At 47.5% G+C, this 24,884-nt stretch overlaps 1 protein-coding gene across 13 annotated transcripts in view; it reads left to right on the top strand.

Annotated features, from left to right (window-relative positions):
* Positions 1-24,884, top strand: part of LOC142571288 (parathyroid hormone/parathyroid hormone-related peptide receptor-like) — a 1,032,566-nt gene that overhangs the window by 513,339 nt on the left and 494,343 nt on the right. For 10 of the 13 annotated variants that reach the window (XM_075679532.1, XM_075679537.1, XM_075679534.1 and 7 more), the window contains one exon: positions 2,207-2,309. In XM_075679532.1, coding sequence (XP_075535647.1) covers positions 2,207-2,309 — 103 coding nt within the window. The remainder of the gene's footprint in view (positions 1-2,206; positions 2,310-24,884) is intronic. The other 3 variants (XM_075679539.1, XM_075679528.1, XM_075679536.1) reach the window with 1 other exon arrangement.

The following is a 24,884-nucleotide window of genomic DNA, read 5'->3' as shown; positions in this document are numbered from 1 at the left end:
GCCAAATTTCATAACCTCTGAGAGGGTTGATCATAGTCATTGCCTAACATGGCACATCGCATTGTGGCAGAAGTATAAATTTGAATTCGATTATGGGGCTGTATGTGCCAACACCAGAATCGGAATGTGAGGCACGCCGTAGTGGCGGACTCCGGTATAATTTTGACACCATGATGTTCTTTAACGTATCTCAAAATCTAAGTGTACGTGCGTTTTATATTTCGCCCTCACCGATATGTGGCTCCCGCGGTGGGGATCAAATCCACGGCCACTAGCAATGCCATTGTTGCAAAGCTAACGTGGTGGGCACGGAAGTGTTGATTTGACGTTCGACCGCTTCCGTAGTGTCGCCTGGACCTTTCGGTGCGCTTTATTTAATGAGGCACTTCTTCTGCACGCCCTGCGTAGTTTGTCCGGTTGGAATATTTGCATGGTGTTTATTTTTCAGAAATAGCGGCAACGTACTGTACCCTACCTTGAACTTATCCAGTTTCACTGCAACCGCCGTCGTATAGTAGTAGGGTTTGCTTGCCTTCTCACGTCATTTCCCCCCACTCCCTTGTATGGTAACTGTCTCTTCTCCTCCCTCCTCCTTAAAGTTCTAGCTACGTCTCCTCCGGGCTCACACCTTAGTAAAGAGGGTAGCGCTGCAGTTTCTGCAATGCTTCTCAGGGGAGTCACGGATAATTACAGATGTAGTGACCGCCAGGGGGAGCTCCAGAGAGTATAGTGCACATTCGACGCTGTGGGGTGAAAGCGAGTTTCTAGCGTCGCCTTTCCTCACTGACTCGCTTCTGTCATGTATGCACACGCTGCGACCCCCACCCCCGGCGCGGTGTACCTGACAGCAAAGGCAGCAGTGGGAAAGTCGAATGAAGAGGCATAGAAATCTTCGCTTTAGAAAGATTAAATTATGGCGTTTAACGTACCATAACCATTATTTCGTTATGGGGCACGCCGTAGTGGGGACTCCGGAAATTTGGACCACCAGGGGTTCATTAACGTGCAGCTAAATCTAAATCCACTGGGGTTCTCGCATTTCGCCGCCATCGAAATGCAACTGCCGTGGCCTATATTCGATCCCGCGACCTTGTGCTTAGCAGGTGCCACCGTACCCACTACTCCTCACCGATCCTGCATCGACCTAACCTTCGGGAAGAACGTTAACACAGTGAAAGTGCAACCACTTGCCGTGTGCCACAGTGCTCAGAAGGCAGTGATTACAACAGCCCCGAAATAAATGGCGAAAGCCAAGGTCTTCGAGTAAATCTGTCTTGCTTCGCCCAATACCCTAACTCATAATAGTGAAATTCAACATAGGAAATCCATAACGTATGAAATAGCAAAACCAACCATAGCGCTATCTTCGCTGGACTTCCCTCTTTACAGGGTGGAAGGGCTCCGAGTTTTTAGGATTCTCTAAAACACTAATTTACGCTTTCACTCTGAATATCGTTCTGTAGTTGTTTAATTTTCGCATGTAATTACCTAATCAGGCAAAATGCAACACGCTGACTTGTTCGAAACAACGGCAAGCAGCGTTACCTTTTTCTGTCCTTCGTAGAAAAGGCATATAATAAAGGAGATTTATTGGGGTTCGTAGCGACCGCCGGTTCTAGGATGCACGGAGCAGTTCCCGAGCTCGAGCCTCTGCTGCGCGCTTGATGCTGCCGATGCTGCTGACTCTGTGCGCACGTTCGTTCTCTTCCTTACAATATTTTAAAATATTAACACAAGTCGTTTGGAAGACGTTCTTTAATTATGTGCCTTCGCATGAAAGCCTCAGTAAGAAAACTGTCTCTACATCTTCTCTTTCCATGGCGTGCGTTGTCACTTGTGCCAAAACATATACGCAGTGTATATCTTTTAGGAAATGTCGGGCTTTCGCACTTCTTTATTGCCTACAGCTCCCAAATTTGCGAAAATTTAGCAATGGCAAAAATGGGGACATGCATGTTTGACGCCTTAAATATCTCTGGAAGTCCAAGGCCTGGCGAAATCTCTTCTGGTTGGGGAATACCATAGTAAATAATAAACATTCCTAATATACTTCACGTTGCTTCAGTTAGCACAGCGATTGGTGCGGTGTGTATTGTATAAATATCTTTAGAAGTTGAGTGCAGCTTTTCTGCTGTGGCACTTAAATTGAGAAATGCTGCGGTGCATTTTATTAAAGACACTGTGGTTGTTATTTTTCGCCATGCAGAATATCCTGACTGACCCAGGCACCGCGATGCAAATGAACCTACTCGATTCTGCCAGGAAAGACTGCGAGGCTAACGACAGCAGCGCCGTCTTCGACTCGGGTGGTGAGTCTTGATTTGTTGTAAATATTTGGTCGCATTCGTAATGTTAATATAAAGCTAAATCTACTTTGAACAAGTTTCCAACAACAGTGAAAGGTAATTATGTCAATAATTGGGTATTTTACCTCTTGGGAATTTTTTCATATCTACGGATAGGTGAAAATACCGCTGGCCTAAATAATCCATACTCTAAAAAAATTCTGGTACACAGTAAAAATTGCCGATATTTCAGACTTTTGTCACTGTGCCGAACCTAGCATAATCTAATTTTTAACTTGATAGGCTACATTTACAAATTGGATTACATGTACCACAAAAAACCAAAACAAAATAAAGGTTGTAACTTATAATTTGGCGAGCCAGATATCAGCACACAACCAAATTCCAGAACGGGTCTTACATAAGCGCTATAAATGTATAGTATCCCTACGCATACCAATCTTTCTGTTGCATTTTCTGGTCAACCGACCAATAGCGATTTCACCTTTTCTCACAACGTTTTATATATGAGGACACCAATCTAGGTCAGGATCGTAAATGACTCCCAGGTAGCTTACAGTGTCTACCTGCGGAATCAGTTGATTCTGATACACAAGGGAAAAGGAAACCAATTGATGCGTAGGGAATGCAAGAAGGGCAGTTTTATTAATGTTAAGGACCATGTGAAAATTATCCATCCAGACCACAAGATTTAAATACGCTTGCAACTTTTGGTAAGGCATGTGAATATCTTTAGCGCAAGCAAAGAATGCAATGTCATCCGCATACACATACACCGTGACATCGTGCATTATCGGAATATCATGTAGTAGTATATTAAAGAATATTGGGGAAAGCACATGACACCTTATGGTACAACTTTGGTCTGGGGGAACCACTTAGAATGGTGCTTGCCATCTGTGAAGAAAAATGTTCTTCTGTGCAAGAAATCCTTGATCCAAGCGATGATATACTTTGGAGGGTTTAAGGCAGCAAGTTTGTTCAGTAGAATGCTATACTCTAAGCAATCACAAGCTTTTGCAACATCTAATGTTACGAACTAAAGGAGAGTATGCTGGGAGGCTAGTTGGTAAGACATATTTTTGTGAGCTTAAACTGCCCTAGGGACGAGACACCGAGGTAGAAGAAGACAGGGCGAACGCAGACTAAGAACTGGTTTATTAAAATCACACAATGCGGCCGCTTCAAACGATGCGCATGCCCAAGCCAGAACACAACCGCATGACCATGGAACACTCCCTCGTCAAGCCCGTATCTACCCTCAAAAATCAAGCTTTTTCTTGAAAAGATGCACTGAGGGTTCGCTGACGCACCTATCTGTTACGAGGGCCGAAACTGCCAAGTTTCTTTTAGCTAACGGTATCTAGCTTTGTTAGTGATGTAAGCGGACCAAATAAAACAACCGTTGGGAAATCCAATCTGCGCGGTTCCTAATGCATTAATTTTAGAAATGTGCTCTAATAGATGATTATAGACAACTCTTTTAATTAATTTACTATAGAAGTTACAGCGATTAGCCTAATGTTGTCCAAATGAAGCCCTTTTCCGGTTTTTTTAGAAGCAAGATAATTTTCGCTATCTTCCACTCGTGAAGTAGCCATGTTTTGTCAAGGGAAATGTTCACAATATTTAGCAACTCTAAGCGAAAGTTATTTGGCAATAACTTGAGCATGCTAAATGATTTACCATCATAACCCGGAGCTTCTAATCTCATACAAGATACGACAGAAAGAAGTTTCGGCGAGTTGATTTATTCAAAGTGATTGCACTGTGTCGGAATTCTGAATACATTTTAGCACTGTGCCTGGAATCTCAATGCAAGGCTACGTGCTATGCAATCAAGATTAGTCTTAGCCTCCACTATTTCGTTCAAATACAACGTTGTTCAAAATATGGCTGACTGAAGATTTCTTGTTGTGCTCCATGAATCTGTGTAGCGTTTTCCTATAGTTTGGGTCAGATAAGTAAGTGTTTGCATTGGCGTTATGATCATCCTTAGCTTTCGCAGTTGTTCGCTTAAAGGAGGCCGCATAAAATTTGTAGTTATTCCAATTTAGGGGGCTCTGCTTATCAAGAAGGCTCTTCCACGCAGATTTTGTGAGACAACATGTCATTTCATATTTTTCAGTCCACCACGGGGAACCTTTTTTGTTTCTTGTAGAAACTCCTATAGTGAATGTGGACTGTTCTGTTGCGTCAATCAGGCATTTTTGAACCTGCTCCGCGCGCTCTGCCTTATCAGGCGAGGTTAATGAGTTAATAGAAGATTTCACAATCTTTTTATATGTACCGATGTTGACAAATTTTAACGTTTTATCACAGACGCTCTATGGGGAACACATGATAGACAAAAGAATAGGGAAACGATCACTCGAAGTCCCACTATCCAGAAATGTCCATGATGTCACGCTAACTCCAGCAGTTGCCAGAGTTAGGTCAATCACGGCCTTGAGTCTCGGCCCATAAATGTGAGAGTCCGTCTACTACAGCAGCGAACTTTTTTTGATGATAACCATGAAAACAGGAGATCGCCACTCGTATCTGAGCGGTAGCCCCACATGATATGATGTGAATTAACGTCCCCTGCAATGACAAATCTGTCCGATGTAGTCAATAAACCATCAAAGTAGTCTGTTCTACGGATACCCGTTGGAAAGTAAACGTTTACTATGGTAAAGGAGCACATCTGGGAAGAAATAAACCAATATCCAGCAGTTCACATTCCGGATTCCTGATTTCTTGATGTATAACAGGCCTGTGAAAATGTTTTGAGGACACTATAACAAATAAACCTCCGCCATGGCCATCAATTCAGTCTACTCTGAAGACGCGAAAATTATTACAAGAATATGGTTTGAGAGGTGTCAGCCAAGCTTCTTGTAAAAGAACTATGTCTGGGTCATAGACACAAACAAGGCGTTGAAGACCAATTAAAGAAGGCAATACACAGCGATAATTCCACTGGAGAACTTTTAACTCAGCCATGGTTACTCCAAGACACAAGAGGCAGCAGCCTCTTTCAATAAATCAATCTGTTTCATGCTCGGGGACCCTTTCTTGTTTTTTGTTTGAGAAAGGTCACGTTTGGTTGGCGAGAAATGAGAAGCCCTGTGCTTCTGAGCCACATTAGCCATTTCTACATCAGTTCTAACATTTGATTTGGACGTGCTAGCGAGCTCAGTTATGGTTGGCATCACTCTAGGCGACTAACGTGAAACGCAGGTGGTGTCGGATGGTAAGAGGTTTGGAAAACGAGTTTACAGCTGTAGACAATTCAGGGACATGCACTTTGGCCGAAAAAACTTGCGATAGTGCACCAGAAGAGGTGGTGAGTAATTAAGTCATCTAGTACGCCACTTAGTGCCATCTCGACAATTGCCACTGCTGATGCCGTAATAGTTCTTTTTCTAGAATTTCTCCATATGGTCTTATTGCATCAGCGTATGTATGTTTTCTGTGCTGCGAAAGTGCATATACGTCTGCTCTGGAGCACCTGTTGTGATGTATAATTTTCAGTACTCTGGTTTCATCGGACCTTTTTGGACGCTGTGCATCATTCGCTGCGTGAACATCCTGGTAAAGGCAACAACTTGGCTATTCCGAGAAGTAGACTTCTAGTGTGTGATTTGCGCAGGATTTGAGACAGCGCGTCGCATATTTACAGGCATTGCCACTTTGTCCGAAACACCAACAGTTCTTGCACTGAATAGGGCGTGGTTCCAAACGATCTACCCTATTCGGGGCGAGCTCCATCACAGGAAAAGCTGGTGCCACCATCGGCGTGACGTGGCATGAGGGATCACGTGGACACAGCGGCCGCGTCTGCTGGTGCGGAAGCGCCGAAGCGAGCTGAAAACGAAAGCTTAAAGTCCCACCTGCGCCGCGGTTCTGATTAAGGGGTGCTCGAGGCTTTACCGCCTTGAGTGTCTGCTTGATAACATTTGAAAATACTATAATATGTAGTGACTGCCTTTGGAGGCGTGCAGCATGGTAGGCTACTGCTCGGTGCCGCAGTGCCGGACGTACGCAACGGAACCCGGTGTCAGCCTTATCCACACGTAGCCGCAGGGCAAGGAGCTCCGTGAAGTTTGGCTGGCGAAACTTAGAACTGGCAGACAGCCATCGGCTACAACTCGGATATGCAGCAAGCACAGACGCGAGGAACAGTTCTGCTACCGCGTCGGAACTGCGCCATGTTCGGTGAGTAGCAGAAAACGCGCACTGAGACAGACGCTCGCCCGCGCCCACAGCGCGGCTAATGTCATGAGGGTTTGGTCTATGAACTTGATGCTAGATACTGGCAAGTTCACTGGAACAGAAAGGGAGTGGTAAGACGCACATAAAAAAAGGTATGGCATGTGGTCATGTTTGTGTTATGAATTAATGCGCTGGATTACGAAAAAGAAGCAGAGGGAAATCGCATGCTGAGAATACCGATAAACATACAGTGCTACGCAACTTGAGAAATAATATTGAAACGGCCAAGAGTTTATAAGACAAAAAAAGATTGAATCCTCGCGACGGCAGATCGCAGTCATTGTTGGCGTCGAAGTCTATAAAGAAATTATTTTTGAACACTTTTAATAGCGTCCGCGCTACAGTGGTTGCTAGTGTAATGTCAAATGCTCATATGCTGTGGCCTAAAGCTCACCGCATGGTGCGAAAACGCGTTCACAGCGAAAGCAAAACATTGTGCGTGGACATGCATGCAGACGCGCATTCGGTCGCTGCGAACTTGTGCGATGGCTGCATTGAGGTTTCAGTCTGTTATGCCCAATTTGGTTATACAGACAGCCCACTACAAGAACATATTTCACATAATTTACTCTCGGCGTTTGCCTACCTTTCACGCAAGAAGCCGGTTCGGGAGACTCCATAGCAGTGACCACGCGCAGTGGCGTTCACTGTAGGTATTTGGTAAAGAGAGCGTCTGTAAACGATAATGTGCTTTCAGTTTGACCAAGATTATTATACCGACAGTAAAAAAATTCCCTCGTTTTGAGAGTACCTACATAAATGTCCAGGATGGCTGCAGCGTGGTGTTTTATTGGGCGCCGTAAGAGAAACCCACGAGGAGCACGCCGCGTGATCACTCATACTATGCAAGGCAGGCGCTTCCGACAGATGGCGACTCCGTAATTCCTCGCCCCCAATAGATAATAGGCCTTACCTTTAGCTCAGTAGGAAAGGATGTTCCAGCAAATGCTGCTATTATGGACTCTGTCGGCACTCGAGTGCAGTCAACCACTTTGTTGCAGTGGTACACCGAAACAATCTCTGCGTCAGCTTCCTGGAAGTCATCTAGTACATCATGGGGAGAGCAAGATGAGTCCACACCGCAAACAATACCCGTTGCACATGCGAGTTGCTCCGGGATGAAGGCCTTTACCGGCAACGACGCGAAGGTTGTGCATCGGAACAAGTCAGACACATAAGCCATATCTGAGCGTTTGCACACTACCCCTTCTGTCCAACGATATGACTTCCGAAATTCAAGATGGTGGCTAGAAGCTGTGCGCAACTGTTCCTGAATCAATTCAGCATTATTAAATTTTATGGCCCCGTCGCTAATCGGCACAAACACCGCGTGTAAACCACGGAAGCCATTCCAAGTGAAACATTCTAGAGGATAGCTTTGGACCGGCAAGCAAGCCAGGCTGCCTACCCTGCATCTTGGGAGTTCACAGACGTGACGACCCAATACACAGAGGAAAGCTCAAAAGCTAACTGAGGTAATGAAAAACCTGGCCAATCACCCACTCACGAGAACAGCTGGTCGGCTTCAGCGAGGAACGAACTATCGCTATAGCAGAGTCCTTTAATACAGCACGAATAGGAGCACATGTGTTCCTCACGTTGGAAGCCAGCTTTCACACGCTTTTATGGTAAAAGGGAAAGAAGTGGCTGGCTAATTAACCTGGGCATAGGAAACTCTTCATGGACGATCTCTTCCACCATCTTTCTATTACCACAATGGAGGAGTAGTCATGACGCTCAACCTCCCCATACGTGGGCCTATCCCGAAGATAGTGCGATGCCGGGCCGACCCGCGGCGTAGGTGAAGCAGGCGTTGAGCATTCCCATACGCGGGCCGATCCCGAAGGGAATGAAATGTCGGGCCGACCCGCGGTAGAGGTGCAGTTCACCATTAAGGGGCCCACATATACAGCTTCGCTGGTCATCCTTCTTCATAGAGTGGAAGGGCACTGAGTTTCTTTCAGTTCCATTCATTCAGGCTTTTAGGCCTACCACCAACGGTTGTATACTCGCCCTCGTAACCCTGCTAAATGAGTGACTTCATATGATCACCCAAGTGGCTGGAATTGCCTCCTTATAATCAATGTTGACCCCAGCTGATCCTTGATCTTAGTTTCTTAAAAATTCACTTTCATTTCACAAAATCTTTTGTTCATGAGTTCCGTTTGTTATTGGCCGGTCGTCTGACTTTGGCAATAATATTTTTCAATCATTGCGATTGGCTGGCATATTCGTACATAAACAATTCTAATTCAAGTACTTTTTTGTCAATACGGGCCCTGGCATGCCACTTCCGGTCCCTTCAACACTGCCTGCCGCCGCTTGCGGCCTCATTTTGTACCGCACAACTTCAGCCTCAACGACACTAACACGTATAGAAGCGCTCCTCCGGGCCGGTGTTATTTACGGAGAGCACGTCGCCCGTGTTCTCCTCAAGGAGGATTCCCGAGCTTGCCGCTTATTACGGAACTAGGGAAAGCTCCTCTCAGAGAGGATGCTTTACGGTCGACTTCCTCTTCAATATATTTCCTTGTATTGCGGGCAAGAGAAAATTTGGTTCAAGTTAACAGTACAATTTATTTATTTATGTATTTAAAATGCCTTACAGGCCCTGTGGGGGCATTGCGTCAGGGGGGTTACAAAATCAATGCAAAAAAAGGAGTAAGCAGCCTTGTGAAGTCTAGTACAAAAGATATGCCTCAATGCAGGGCTCTTCAAGATTACTACAAAGATCAAAAGTTGAAAAAGGAAAAACTTAAGTAATTAAATGCCACAAAGGTACACTTCAATAAAGTAAGACGAGTAAAATTTAACGTAAGGCACTAATACTAGAAAATAAAACACAGAAAAAATGAACAGATCAGGCAGTACAGCGTTTCAAAGGATATTTCGAGATAAAGACGAATTCTGTCTGAACATGTCGACACTGGGGTGCAGACCTCCGGGATGAACGCTCATCTTCATCACTGCCTCCAAAGTGTACTGAATCGTAAGATGTCCATTTGTATTCGTCTCTTTTATGGAAGTAGTGGAGCCTTGGGCACGCGGGCAGCTCGTTTCGCCATATCCGGCAGCCACCACCACCACCACTATAATCATCATCAACAACAACAGCAACAACCTTAACATCATCATCATCATCATCAGCCTGTTTTATATCTAATGGAGGACGAAAGCCTCTCCCTACGATCTCCAATTACCCCTGTCCTGCGCCAACCGATTCCAAGTAGCGCCCGCGAGTTTCCTAATTTCATCGATCCACCTAGTGTTCTATCATCCTCGATTGCGTTTCCCTTCTCTTGGTACCCATTCTGTAACCCTAATGGTCGAACGGTTACCTAACCTGCGCATTACATGACCTGCCCAGCTCCATTCTTTTCTCTTGATCTCAATTAGAATATCGTCTATACCGATTTCTTCTCTGATCCAAATTGCTCTCTTTTGGTCTCTTCTCGTTATGCCTAGCAATCTTCGTTCCATCGCTCTTTGCGCGGTCCTTAACTTCTCAAGCTTCTTTGTCAGTCTCCAAGTATCTTCCCCATATGTCAGCACTGGTAAAATGCACTGATTGTACACCTTCCTTCTCAATGTGATAATGGTACGCTTCCAGTCAGGAGCTGACAATGTCTGCCGTCTGCGATCCAACTCATTTTTATTTTTCTATGAATTTCCTTCTCATGATCAGGGTTCCCTGCGATTAATTGGCCTAGGTACTCTTTCACAGACTCTAGAGGCCGACTGACAATCCTGAACTCTTGTTCTTTTGCCCGGCTATTTACCAATATCGTTGTCATCTGCATATTAATCTTCAATCCCACTCTTACACTCTCCCTGTTGAGGTCCTCAATAATTTGTTGTAACTCATTTGGATTGTTGCAGAATGGAACAATGTCATCGGCAAACCGAAGGTTGCCGAGCTATTCGCTGTCAATCTTTACTCCTACGCCTTGCCAGTTTAATAGCTTGAATACTTCTTCCAAGCATGCAGTGAATAGCATTGGAGAGATTGTATCTCCCTGTTTGACCCCTTTCTTTATAGGTATCTTCCTGCTTTTCTTGTAGAGAATTAAGGTAGCTGTAGTACTTCTGCAAATATTTTCCGATGTATTTACGTAAGTGTTCTGTACTCCTTGATTACGTAATGCCTTTATGACAGCTGGTATCTCTACTGAATCAAATGCCTTTTCGTAGTCTATGAAACCCATATAAAGAGGCTTATTGTACTCTGCAGATTTCTCGATAACCTTATTGATGACATAAATTTGATTCATTGTAGAGTATCCCTTCCTGAAGCCAGCTTGTTCCCTTGGTTGACAAAAGTCCAGTGTTGCCCTTATTCTCTTGCAGATTATTTCGGTAAATATTTCTTAAAATACAGGGAGTAAGCTGATGGGCCTGTCGTTTTTCAATTCTTTAACGTCTCCATTTTTGTGGATTAGTGCAATGTTTGCATTCTTCCAGTTTTCGGGGACTTTGCATTAGATAGACATTTTGTATAAAGAGCTGCCCATTTTGCAAGCATTATGTCTCCTCCATCTTAGATTAAATCGACTGTTATTCCATGTTCTCCTGCCGGTCTTCCTCGTTTCATGTCTTGCAAGGTCCTTCTGACCTCATCGCTAGCTATAGGAGGAGTTCTCGTAGCCTGTTCACTGATGTTTCTCATGGAGGGGTCCTGACTCCTCTGGGTATTGTACAGGTCAGTATTGAATTATACCATTTCTTTTACTATATCTGCGAGATTGCTGGTGATATTACCCTGATTATCTTTCAGTGCATACATCTTGGTTGGTCCTAGGCCAAGTTTCTTTCTGACTAACTTCAGGCTGCATCCATTTTGCGGCTTCTTCGGTCTTTCTCACATTATAGTTTCGAATATCACTTATTTTCGCCTTGTTGATCAGTTTTGACAGTTCCGCGAATTCTGTCTTATCTCTTGAGTTGGACACTTTCATTCTTTGTCGTTTCTTTTTTATATCCTTTGTTATTTGGGAGAGCTTGCCTACTGATTGCCGTGATGCCTTGCCTCGCACTTCAATTGCTGCCTCTGAAGCCAGCCTAGTTAAGGTTTCATTCATTAGCTCTAAGTCATCATCGTCTCTCTGTTCTAAGGCTGCATATTTGTTTGCAAGTACCAGCCTGAATTTTTCTTTTACCCTTATTGCCTCTAGGTTGACCTGTTTCTTCTTGACCAATTTTGCTCTTTATCTCTTCAAATTGAGGTGAGTCCTAGCACTCACTAAATTATGATCACTGCACTTTGCCCTACCTATCACTTCTACGTCCTGCAGTATGTTGCAGAAAGTATGCAGAAAGTATGCAGAAAGTATGAAGTCAATTTCATTTCTTGTTTCACCATTAGGGTTTTTCCAGGTCCACTTTCTGTTGTTACGCTTCCTGAAAAAGGTGTTCCTTATTCTCAGCTTATTCCTTTCTGCGAATTCTACCACCATCTCTCCTCTGGTGTTCTTAGAATCGACTCCGTAGTTTGCAATTGCTTATTTACCAGCCTGCTTTTCCCCCAATTTTGCATTGAAGTCACTCATTACTACAGTATACTTAGTTTGCACTTTTCTCATCGCTAATTCAATATCTTCACAAATTTGATCTACTTCCTCATCGTTGTGACTTGATGTTGGTGCCTCGGCTTGTACTACCTTTAGTTTATACATCTTATTAAGTTTGAATACGACTACAGCTTCCCTCTCATTAATGCTGTAGAACTCGCCAATGTTGCCCGCTATGTTCTTATGGATTAGGAACCCTACCGCGTACTGCTTCTTATTAAGGAGACCTCTATAGGAGCTGACATGTCCGTTATTCAGCTATGTATGAGCCTGACCAGTTCTTCTATTCTCACTAAGGCCGATTATACCCCAAACAATGTCTGATAGTTCCTTAAGGAGTCATGCTAAGCTAGCCCCATTCGAGAGCACTCGGGTTTTAAACGTTGCAAGGATCAGTTTCCATTGGCGGCCTGTCCCGACCCAGAGATTGTTAGCACTTTCTGCTGCGTTACAGGTCTGACCGCTGCCTTAGTCACTGAGGGCCATTCGGTAATTGAGTGAGCCATGTGGGAGGGGGTGGCCGAATGCTGCACGAGGGAGGCCAATTCGTGTTCTGGTAAGGAAGTGTCTTGTTGAAGCTTAGTAGGCCTTCCTAATTTGGTTGTACCTGTATTAGTATAGCCCCACTCGCTCTCAACATCTTTGCGGGCAGCCATAGTTCTGTCTTATGTTCCGTCCTTGAACAATGCCCAAACAACGTAATTCTATGGCTGCATTTTCGTCGACTAATCCGGCCCTCATCGATTGTGAGAAAGGCGTATTTAATTTTCGGCTTCCTCGACCTGCAGATGTTCCATCTGTAATGCCTCTTCACATGTGTTCCATCCATTATGTTCGTTTTCTATTGCAAGCTGCTACGCATATCACCTAGGCATCACCACCTGTTCCAGACGGTAAATACATGATGTGTCCACTTGTTCACGTTCTCCTGACTCGATATATCGCCGTGCCACACGTTCTCGTGAAGGTCACCGAACACCGTCCATGCCTTCTGTTGCTCGACTTGAGCTGCTTGATCCAAGTTATTCTGCAAGGCGTTTCATTGGCCGACGTGTGAGGGCTCTATGCATGCGGCAACGCCACATTATACTGAGGAATTCATTAAACCATCGCAGTCAGCCCGGCTGGTTCGGACCCCGACAATATTGACACGTTTACTTGTCTTTATCGGGCGACCCGTTTTGCCGCCCAAGAAATGTTATCGCACAGCGCGGAACGCGCCTGCATGTATCCGAAGTTTCTGGAAAGTTATTGATGCTTCTATCCGCTGTCTGTTGTCGCCGAACCTTGTGTTATCTGATTTCATCGCTTGACACGAATGGTGTAGAACTTTGTAGAAGGCATGCGGGTCCCAACGATTAGTCTGGAACATTCGATGACTGCTGTATAAAAGCCGATGCGCTTGACCCGCTGATCAGATTTTCGACGATCGCCGAGCGTGTTCGCCGCTATCGTTGTGCTATAAGTGTAGCCTGTTTTGTGGGCACAGGTTCGCCCAATAAAAGTTAGTTTGCTCGTTCACAGTATTGCTACTGTGTTATTCCACGTCACCACCACGTCACATCTGGTGGAGGTGCTTTACGTTCATGTACCGGACGCCCCCGACAAGCCGAAATTCAAGCCCAGACCGCAAAGACAACACCAGCGCCGTCCCGGAACATCGAGCAAGCCGCCGTCGTCAACAGCTGCCCCCGCAGCACGGACTTCTACCAGAGACCAAGGAGATTGTGTCCAAGGCAACTCCAATGGCAGCCCCAGCGTCCCCCATCGTGCTGCAGCAGCCCAGGGAACCACCGACGTTCCGCGGTTCCACATTTGAGGACCCGGAAAGCTGGCTGGAAACGTATGAAAGGGTCGCTACGTTTAACAGCTGGGCAAGCGACGACAAGCTGCGACATGTTTATTTCGCATTGGAGGACGCCGCCAGGACGTGGTTCGAGAATCGAGAAGCCACCTTGACGACGTGGGACCTGTTCCGAAGCGGCTTTCTGCAAACATTTACACGCGTCGTGCGAAAAGAGCGAGCCCAAGCTCTACTGGAGACCAGAGCGCAGCTGCCGAATGAGACGATCGCGATCTTCACTGAGGAAATGAACCGTCTGTTCCACCACGCCGATCCGGAAATGTCCGAGGAGAAGAAAGTCCGCCTGCTGATGCGTGGTGTAAAGGAGGAACTTTTCGGCGCAATGATACGAAGCCCACCGACGACCGTAGCAGAGTTCCTTCGCGAGGCCACCAGCATTGAGAAAACACTGGAAATGCGGAACCGGCAATTCAACCGCCGCACGAGCTCGACAAACAACGCCGGAATTCAGGCACTGGCCACCGACGACCTGCGCGAGACCATCAGGGCCGTCGTACGAGAGGAGCTTCAAAGGATCTTCCCTTCATCGCAACCTCAAGTGGCCACAGTCGCCGAAATTGTCAAAGAAGTTCAGCGATCGCTCGGAGTTCCCGAGTTACAACCACAGTCATCGCAGCCCCAGCCAGAAGCGATGACCTACGCCGCCGTCGCCCGCCGTCAAGGTCCCCCTCCACGACCGCGCCAGGGCCCTGCAACGCCGCAATTCCGTCGACCACCGCCGCCGCCGCCAGCACGCCCACCCGTCGCCCAGCGCAGCTACCCGAGGAAGGCAGACATTTGGCGAGCTCTCAACCACCGCCCGCTCTGCTATCACTGCGGAGAAGCCGGCGATGTGTGTCGCCGATGTCCATACCGCGACTTGGGACTGAGAGGGTTCGCCGTCAACTCGCCGCGTCCACAGCTTGGAGAGCGCCCACGTGACATCGCCGACTACCTCGCCGCTACTCAATGGAGCCCTCGACGACCGTCCCGTTCGCCGTCACCAGGCCGCTACCTCTCGCCGCAGCGCCGACCATACACCGGCCCAGCCCGGGGCCGCTCTGCGAGCCCATATCCAGAAAACTAAAAGCAGCAACCGATGGAGGTGCGGTTGCTTTTCGTCGAACTGACGAAGATCCTCCGCCGCCGACGAAGACGACGAATAAACTATCTCGACGATCTAGTGACGACACGCCGCCGTCCCGAAGAAGTCGGGAAGCCAAGACTACTCCGACGAAAGACGACTTGACGACGCGACGTTCCAGCTTCAGTTCAACACGACGCAGCCGTGATCCGACGCCAAGACCCAACTGCAATGCCAGACAAAGAACCACCGACCTCGACGTGCTTCTCGACGGCCATGCAGTCACTACTTTAGTCGACACAGGGGCCGATTACTCCGTAATGAGTGGACACATCGCCGCCCAGTTGAAGAAGGTTAAGACTGCATGGGAGGGTCCCCAAATTCGGACCGCTGGAGGACACCTCATTACGCCGACTGGAATCTGCACGGCAAGACTTACCGTTCATGACCGGACTTACCCAGCCGCCTTCGTTATCCTCCAACAGTGTTCGCGAGACGTCATTCTCGGCATGGACTTCCTGAACCAACACGGCGCAATCATTGACCTGAAGTCGAAGTCCATAACGCTGTCGGAAGATCGAGCGATACCGCCGGAGAGCTCTAGTAGTCACCATGCCTTAAGTGTCCTCGAAAGTCAAGTCAGCATCCCGCCTCGCTCCAGCATTGTCATATCCGTAGGCACCAAAACGCCTGCCTACGTAGAAGGCGTCATCGAGGGTGACCAACGTCTAGTGCTAGACCGTGAAATTTGCTTCGCGAGAGGGATCGCTCGACTGCATGGAGGGAAAACGGAAGTGTTGCTGACAAACTTCAGCCAGGAGTTCAAGCACATCACCAAGGGCACGACGATCGCGTACATCGAGGAAATTCTGGAAACCAGTAATGCGTTTGTCCTCTCGGATTCCGCCGCATCTACCCCGACGACCATGGTTCCCGAGGCAGACTACGACATTAATCGAAGTCTCCCCGCGATTAAGCAACAGCAGCTCAGAAGTCTGCTCCAACGATACAAAGACTGCTTTTCGACGTCATCGAGGATTCGACAAACACCAGTCGCCAAGCATCGCATAATAAACGAGCAGAGTGCTCGACCACTCCGCCAGAGCCCTTACCGAGTTTCGCCTCGAGAACGTGAAGCTATAAGACAACAAGTCGACGAAATGCTGAGCGACGACATCATCCAGCCGTCGAAAAGCCCGTGGGCATCCCCTGTTGTCTTGGTGAAGAAAAAGGACGGCACCTTACGTTTCTGCGTCGATTATCGTCGACTGAACAAAATCACAAAGAAGGATGTATACCCCCTACCACTGATAGACGACGCATTAGATTGACTCTGCAGCGCAAAATACTTCTCGTCGATGGATCTCAAGTCTGGCTACTGGCAAATAGAAGTCGACGAGAGAGATCGCGAAAAGACCGCCTTCAACACGCCAGACGGCCTCTACGAGTTCAAGGTCATGCCATTCGGACTCTGCTCGGCGCCTGCAACATTCCAGCGCGTCATAGACACGGTGTTAGCAGGATTGAAGTGGCAGACCTGTCTTGTTTACTTGGACGACGTCGTCGTCATCGCCGAAAATTTCGACGATCACCTTAGGCGGCTTGCGACAGTACTAGAGGCCATCAAGTCATTAGGGCTCACTCTGAAGCCAGAAAAGTGCCGCTTCGCTTACGATGAGCTTCTGTTCGTAGGCCACGTCATCAGCATGTCTGGAGTTCGCCCCGACCCGCAGAAGACAGCTGTCATTGCAAAGTTCCCACAGCCCATTGACAAGAAGGCAGTGCGTAGATTTCTTGGCATGTGTGCCTACTACAGGGGATTTGTCAAGGACTTTTCACGTATCTCTGAGCCGCTGACACAGCTAACTAAATGTGACGTCGAGTTCAAGTGGGAAACGCTGCAGGCCGACACATTTCAAGAACCAAAACGACGCATGCAGTCGCCGCCCGTACTTGCGCACTTCGACAAGCACGCCGATCCCGAAATCCACACTGACGCCAGTAGCCTAGGCCTCGGTGCCGTGTTAGTCCAGAGAAAAGATGGTCATGAACACGTGATAGCTTATGCTAGCCGGTCGTTGTCAAAAGCGGAAGGCAATTATTCTACAACCGAAAAATAATGCCTCGCCATAGTTTGGGCTACAGCGAAATTTCGCCCGTACCTATATGGCAGGCCATTCAAAGTCATCAGTGACCATCACGCTTTGTGTTGGCTAGCGAACTTAAAGGATCCTTCAGGACGGCTGGCGCGGTGGAGCCTAAGACTGCAAGAATATGATATCACTGTAACCTATAAGTCCGGACGAAAACATTCCGATGCCGATTGCCTATCACGCGCCCCCACTGACTCGCCGCCGAAAGATGACGAAGATGACGACGCCTTCCTCGGAATTTTAAGCGCAGCAGACTTCGCGGAACAGCAGCGAGCAGACCCGGAGTCGATAAACCTCATCGAGTATTTGGAAGGGCACACCGACGTTGTCCCTAGGGCATTTAAGCGAGGATTATCTTCGTTCTCTCTTCAAAACAACCTACTCGTAAAGAAGAACTTCTCACCAGTGCGTGCCAACTACCTTCTTGTTGTCCCGTCAGGACTGCGTCGAGAAGTATTGCACGCCCTACACGACGATCCAACCGCTGGGCACCTTGGATTCTCCCGGACGCTGTCGAGGATACAGGAAAGGTATTATTGGCCGCGCCTGACCGCCGACATTGCCCGTTATGTCAGAACATGCCGAGACTGTCAGCGACGCAAGACACCGCCGACAAGGCCAGCCGGATTACTACAGCCAATCGAGCCTCCCTGCCGACCATTCCAGCAGATCGGGATGGACTTGCTGGGACCCTTTCCGACGTCAATAACCGGAAATAAGTGGATCGTCGTGGCGACGGACTACCTCACCCGCTTCGCTGAAACTAAAGCACTGCCGAAAAGTAGCGCCGCCGAAGTAGCGAAATTCTTTGTTGAAAACATCCTGCTGCGACATGGCGCCCCAGAAGTCCTCATCACCGACAGAGGAACGGCCTTTACAGCGGAGCTCACCCAGGCCATTCTGCAATACAGTCAGACAAGGCACAGGAGGACAACTGCCTACGACCCACGGACGAATGGTCTTACGGAGCGGCTAAATAAGACCCTCGCCGACATGCCAGCAATGTACGTCGACGTCGAACACAAGACCTGGGATGCCATCCTGCCATACGTAACATTCGCTTACAACACGACGGTGCAAGCAACAACACAGATCACGCCGTTCAAGTTGGTTTACGGCAGGAACCCGACGACGACGCTCGAAGCCATGCTGCCGCACGTAACTGACGAAGAGAATCTTGACGTCGCTACCTATCTACAGCGCGCCGAAGAAGCCCGAGAGCTCGCCCGTCTTCGGATCAAAAACCAGCAGCGTGCCGACAGCCTACACTACAACCTCCGACGACGCTTCGTCGTGTACCAGCCCGGCGACCGTGTTTGGGTATGGACCCCGATACGCCGACGAGGACTGAGTGAAAAACTATTGCGACGCTATTTCGGACCCTACAAGGTCATCCGACGTATTGGCGCACTGGATTATGAGGTCGTGCCAGACGGCATTTCGCATTCACAGCGACGTCGCGCACGACCTGAAGTTGTCGACCTGGTGCGTCTTAAACCGTTTTACGGACTCTAACGAACTTTCCTTATATTGTTTTTTTCTTTGCTACGAGTGCTTATTTATTACTTTCGTTTGTTTGCAGCATCGAGTCGATGTTTTTTAAGAGGGGGGTATTGACACGTGTACTTGTCTTTATTGGGCGACACGTTTTGCCGCCTAAGAAATGTTATCGCACAGCGCGGAACGCGCCTGCATGTATCCGAAGTTTCTGGTAAGTTATCGATGCTTCTATCCGCTGTTTGTTGTCGCCGAACCTTGTGTTATCTGATTTCATCGCTTGACACGAATGGTGCAGAACTTTGTAGAAGGCATGCGGGTCCCAATGATTAGTCTGGAGCATTCGATGACTGCTCTATAAAAGCCGACGCACTTGACCCGCTCATCAGATTTTCGACGATCGCCGAGCGTGTTCGCCGCTATCGTTGTGCTGTAAGTGTAGCCTGTTTTGTGGGCACAGGTTCGCCCAATAAAAGTTAGTTTTGTCGTTCACAGCATTGCTACTGTGTTATTCAACGTCACCACCACGTGACAATATTACAGAAATTGCTACTCCTAATCCGAACAAGCTACACAGCTCCGCAATACTCTAGCGAAACAATTGAAGTCATAGGGCTGGATACACATGGACAAGAAAGACGACTGGACGTGGGCTGTCTTTCAACTTAATTTTATTTCATACAAGTATGGTACTTACACCGGCTGAATCCAGTGGAAATCATCGCAGGTGCAACTCATCATTTTTCAGATGGACCGTTACCTTTCTGGTCAGAGTAATCGGCGGAGCGGACGGAGCTCTGACGCAGTTTGCACCTTCTTTTGGAATCAAGATTGCTTCTACAATCTCCCTCGTATCTTTTTCAGTATATCTAAACACGACTACACAATCCTTAAACACTTGTTGACACCCGCAATCATCACAATGCACGGAGACATGTCCATCTCGATAACAGTTCAATTTTTTCTTGTGTTTTTTAGCCTGTCATTAAGGCATCTGCCTGTCTGTCCTCACATCACTATGGTTCGCCCTCATATCACATGGCCTAAAGAAGCTGGCCCCAAAAATTGGAAGTGGACGTCGTATTTTCAGCTCCACCAAAGCTATCAAGAATATGCAAGCCACCGATCCATTGAGACCATAGAGTTTCTCACTATAACCCCTAGAGGGTAATCTGGCGCCACCGTCTATGGGAGTTTCTTAAGGGGGCACCGTGCCGTCATGGGAATGACGGTATATGTGTCTGCGAGGCTCGTGTTGGCTGGTGTTGTAAGAGGCTTCGTCTAAAACGTGGATATGGCTACGCAAACAACGCGTTCTCAAAGTAAAATCTTCATAAAATGTTTGCATTCACGCATATTACATCTTTACTCACGCACGATGCATGACCAAGCGAAGAAAAGCAAGAACAGACGTCCAACTGTTTCAAAGCGAGCGCTAACCTTGTCGTCTGTCCTCCAACTTTAGCGGCCCGCTGATACGTTTTACGTAACATATGTAGTCGTACACACAATAACAAGTTCTCATAGTTAAACAAAACATGTTTTCGCGTAATAATAAAGCTAAAACAGCTTTTCACGTGCTGCTTTAGTAGAAAGTGAATCATTGTGATAGCCAGAACGGTACTTGCCAAGCGCGTCTTCATGGTGTCCTGTCTCTACGAGAAAGGTGCCAATCCGAATCCACAATATACCGGCATTCCCATGCATACCACAGCGAAGCAGCGCCAGATTTCCCTCTAGGTAATGTAGTGAGAAACTCTGATTGAGACCGATGCGCCGAGGCTGCGCGAAGAAGCGTCGGCAGACGCTTGTGCACTGAGCGCAAGGAGCCGTACATCGCTTCTGGTGCAGCAAGGTGTGCATCAGGTAGGCAGACGCCTCAAGGACAGGCTAGAGGAACGCAAGCAAAAATTGAACTGTTATCGAGATCGACATGTCTCAGTGCATTGTGATGACTTTTTAAGGACTGCGTAGTCATGTTTAGAAATACAGATAAAGATACGAGGGAGATTGTAGAAGCAATGATTGCAAAAGAAGGTGCAAACTGAATCAGCGCTCTGTCGATTACTCTGAGCAGAAAGGAAACGGCCTATCTGGTAAATGCTGGGTTGGGCATGCGATGATTTCCACTCGTTTGAACCGGTATAAGTACCCTGCTTTTCTGAAATCAAATTCAGTTAACAGCGCAGGTCCTGTTGTCTTCTTTTCCGTGTCAATCTAGCGCTATGACTTCAATTGATGCAATGAACCAACTAGCCCAATAATCTGCACTCGTGGATTTCATCTGTAGCGAAATTCTGTGACATTCTTGACTTCGATGACCGCCTGGCTAACTGCCGTTAGTAGCTCATCGTATGCATACCGGTGGTATGCTAACCCTATCGGACGGCGTGTTTGTAGACATATTTTACCGGCGTGAAAATTCACTAGCATTGAGGATTGGGTGAGTTGGTCTTTTATTTTCAAGCTGGTACAGCGCAACACGGAAATGCCAAAAGTTGGAACAGAGCGCTGCCTTCCAACTGATTTTATGAGGGGTTTGTGATTGTTTATTAGCAACTGGTTTTATTAGCATACAAGCACAGCGCCAGTGCATGTCTCGACTCTTATTTGTGCGTTGTCCTGAGTGTTTGCGCTGAATTTTTTCACCTCAGAAACGCTATATACCAACTTGCCCCAACCGAAATTTTATTCAAGGGTAAAGATCAAGCAGCAACATGCTGCCATTCAAACTTCACGCCACACTTCTTACAGGCGTTGCCTCCTTACGCACACCAGGACGCGCTCAGTCTCGACGCTGCCTCGACTGAGCTTTAAGATTTGATGACGAATATCTCGAATTAATCCGATTTTGAAGATAGTCATAGAATGAGTGTGCATTAAGATGTCACTCCCTTCAAATTAGCCATTTGAATAATTATTCCCAAGGCACTAATACAAATTTAATTAGTCTTTGTTAACTAGTCTTCTGAGCTGACGTTATTAGCGGCAAAGTATGTCTGCCTCGCCTAGGAACCAGTCTGCAAGAAGGCCAAGTTCGCTGCGCTTATTAACTTTTCATCGAAAATCTGTTTTGCCTAAGAAAAAGTCGCAGTTTCGCCCGAAAGGCGGAACATCGATTGCGAAAGCAAATTAGTAGATAGCTATACGAAGTACGGATGGTAGTTTTATCGGCCGTATAACAATCTAAACATTCCATTAATAACTAGATTAAGGAGCACGGTGTGACGCGCGCACAGGTAAACAAGAACACATATCGTTCGATGACCACCGAAACTCCCTGTGAAAACGCTGGAGTGAGGAATCGCGGCAGCAGCACCGAGCAAATTGACCTTCTTGCATCTCTTGCTTCAACGCGAATGAAACATCGAAACCACAGCGCATACAAAGCTACCGGCACTATGAGCACTATGCAAACTTCCCAGATCGCTTTCAAGATGAGGCCTGCGCTCACACACATGAATGAATGAATAAATGAACTTTATTCCCCTTTTAAGAAAGGGGAGGAGCCGGGGGGGAGAGAGGGAGGTCTAAGTACTCCAGTCCCAGCAGGCGTCCATCACCACATTATGTGGCTAGAAGTCCGTCTACCAGTCGTGGTAGGCCTCCGCTACCTCCTCAGCCCACCTCAGGACTCGGTCCTGTAGAGTGGGATCGGAGCTGCGCAGGGCAGTCTCCCACAGCTCCTCGCTACTAATTAATGGTTTGAGCTTGCCGGGGGGAGTTTTGATGGGGCATTGCCACATGATATGGGAGAGATCTGCTATCGGGACAGGGCAAAAACGACACTTGGGTGTCGGGTATGTGGCGGGAAAGAATCTTTGGGTACTTCGCAGATCGCGTTCGAAATGCGGCGCCCGAACGGCCGCAAGCACCAGCCGCCGCAGAAGAACGCACCCTGGCCCGTGCCTAACGCGCGACGGAAGAGGCGCGCCTTCCACGATCGCGCACGCCAGGTTGAGCCGCGCTAGCCGGCTCACCCTCGCAAGCTTTCACTCCGACATGCAGCACACGGCGCGGGGCGACTATTTTATCGCCCTCGGACTTTAAAGGGCGAAACATAGCCGGCGTAGCCTGAGCGCGCACAAACGTTACCTCACGTTGGCGAGAACAACAGCGTCTACAGTTCGACCGATGGTTACACGCACTGGCGCTGCCAACGTAACCGGACGCGGCCATCGCGCTCCGACGCACCCGGCGTCCAGCGACGATCGCTCGCGCGCCGATAACGACATACCACAACGTGCTTTATACGGAACCTCACGGCGACGCCGATGGCATAAATGCACCTGGAATTTCTTTATAATTGCTATCGCAATGAAGGTCATGAGTGACTCTGTGAAGGTGCATGACGAGCGAAGGTGGGAATGCATCCTGAAACAATCGACTTCGGCGATACTATCACCTCGGTGATAGTATCGCCGTCAGGCGCGCACTGATTAGCTGGTGGAGAAAAATCTGGTGTCGTAGTGCCCAACCAGTCGATCAGCTCATCCGATTTTGTTAGAACAGCCAATCAGCGCTCGCCGATGGCGAAGGCGTGGGCAAGGCGATAGTATCAGCGAATGCGATCGTTTCAGAATAGGGCGCCTGATTAGCACACGACATGGTGGTGAAAGAATTTTTAACAAATGTGCGAACACATTTACTGTACTGACCTGTGGTCATCGTAGCGATAGGTACGCACACACATTCTCCTATCACATCTGTTGTGAGCATTTCTATGCCTACCCAACGAGAAATCTGTCCGTTACAGAACACGATGAATGGCTCTTACCTCCGTAAGCAAGCAAAAAAATAGTCTACGTGGGAGTCTGCTGACCTTGAAAATTGTGCCTTTGGTAACTAATCTACTGAACATGTATCTCCAAGTGATAAGACGTATAATGTTTTGCAAAGAATGAAGCGATTTTGGATCAAATTAGGGAGCTGAGTTTTTCCGCATGCAGATTTGTGGACGGACACGAAAAATCCACGAAACCCTAGGCACAAACAACCTCGCTGTAAAACAACCTGTGTATTCGTACCGACATTTATAACTACACCATATGACGACCAACAATGTAGTGCGAAATGAGCACGCCACTGCTCTGCGCACTCAAACCAAGCGATATAGCGCGACAAAAACTTTGTCGAATGTAGCTACGTGCGTACTCTAAAGCACACATGCTTTTTAAAAGAACAGCGCACGATATTGAATGGCTGCTTATCCTCCCTTGCACTAATGTGGACTCTGCCTTGACGGCCTCTCAAGGAAGCCTCCGCCCCGTCATGACGGTCTCCACCGCGTCCCAGGCCACACCAGTGACGTATGAGATTGCCCCAGTCGTACCTAAGCCGCGCTCTAATTGTCCTACGACGGACTTGTCATTCGCCTTAAGCCTTATCTGTCGGTCCATGATATCGCGTTCTAACAAACACCGGCTCAGTGCTCCTGCCCCCGGAAAGGGGTGTCGCGACTCTGAAGACGACAGAGATGTTTTGTTGTTTTTCTTAGATTAGGAACAAGTGTCGATACTTATTGCCAGGATTTCCAAGGTTCTACGTCTACAGCTACCAGTGGAGGAAAGCTCGTGCGGACAAAGACACCACCGACGGTTTTGTTTTGCCTGTCTGTCCGCCTGTCTGTCAGTTGTAGATAGAAATTTTCTTGTACCATATTATGTTTCGCACTTCTCCTTGCTTACTCCTTACTCCTTGATTGGGTGGAGAGATGGCGTTTTTCTCCAGAAATCAGGCATTTGTATTGGCTCAAAGGTTGCCCCTATTCTTAGCAACATTTACCTGAGTAAGGTTGACAACTGCTTAGAGAAAGCCTTAGGTGATAGCGTTATCAAGATATTTCGTTTCGTTGATGATTACCTGATTTTCTGCAATAGGGAAAAATTTGATTCCGCTGCTACCTCAGTAAGTGAGCAACGTAAACTTAATGGGGGAGGATTAAAGTTTACCAAGGAATTTCCTCAGCGACGCGTAATTCAGTTTCTTGACATTTCCTTGATCTTCGAACAAAATCATGTTTTTTGGCAGTACTCCCCAAGATCTTCGAAGCCGTTGCTAAACTTTCAATCCAAGCATTCTAAATTAGTAAAAAACGGAATTGCCATGTCGTGCCTTAAAGGGAAGCTGAAGAGTCTGTCGTATTCAATAAGACGCTCATATACGGATGCGGGAACC

The sequence above is a fragment of the Dermacentor variabilis genome, chromosome 2, assembly GCF_050947875.1.
Source record: "Dermacentor variabilis isolate Ectoservices chromosome 2, ASM5094787v1, whole genome shotgun sequence".
Lineage (NCBI taxonomy): Eukaryota > Metazoa > Arthropoda > Arachnida > Ixodida > Ixodidae > Dermacentor > Dermacentor variabilis.
This window is presented reverse-complemented; position numbering and strand designations above follow the sequence as displayed.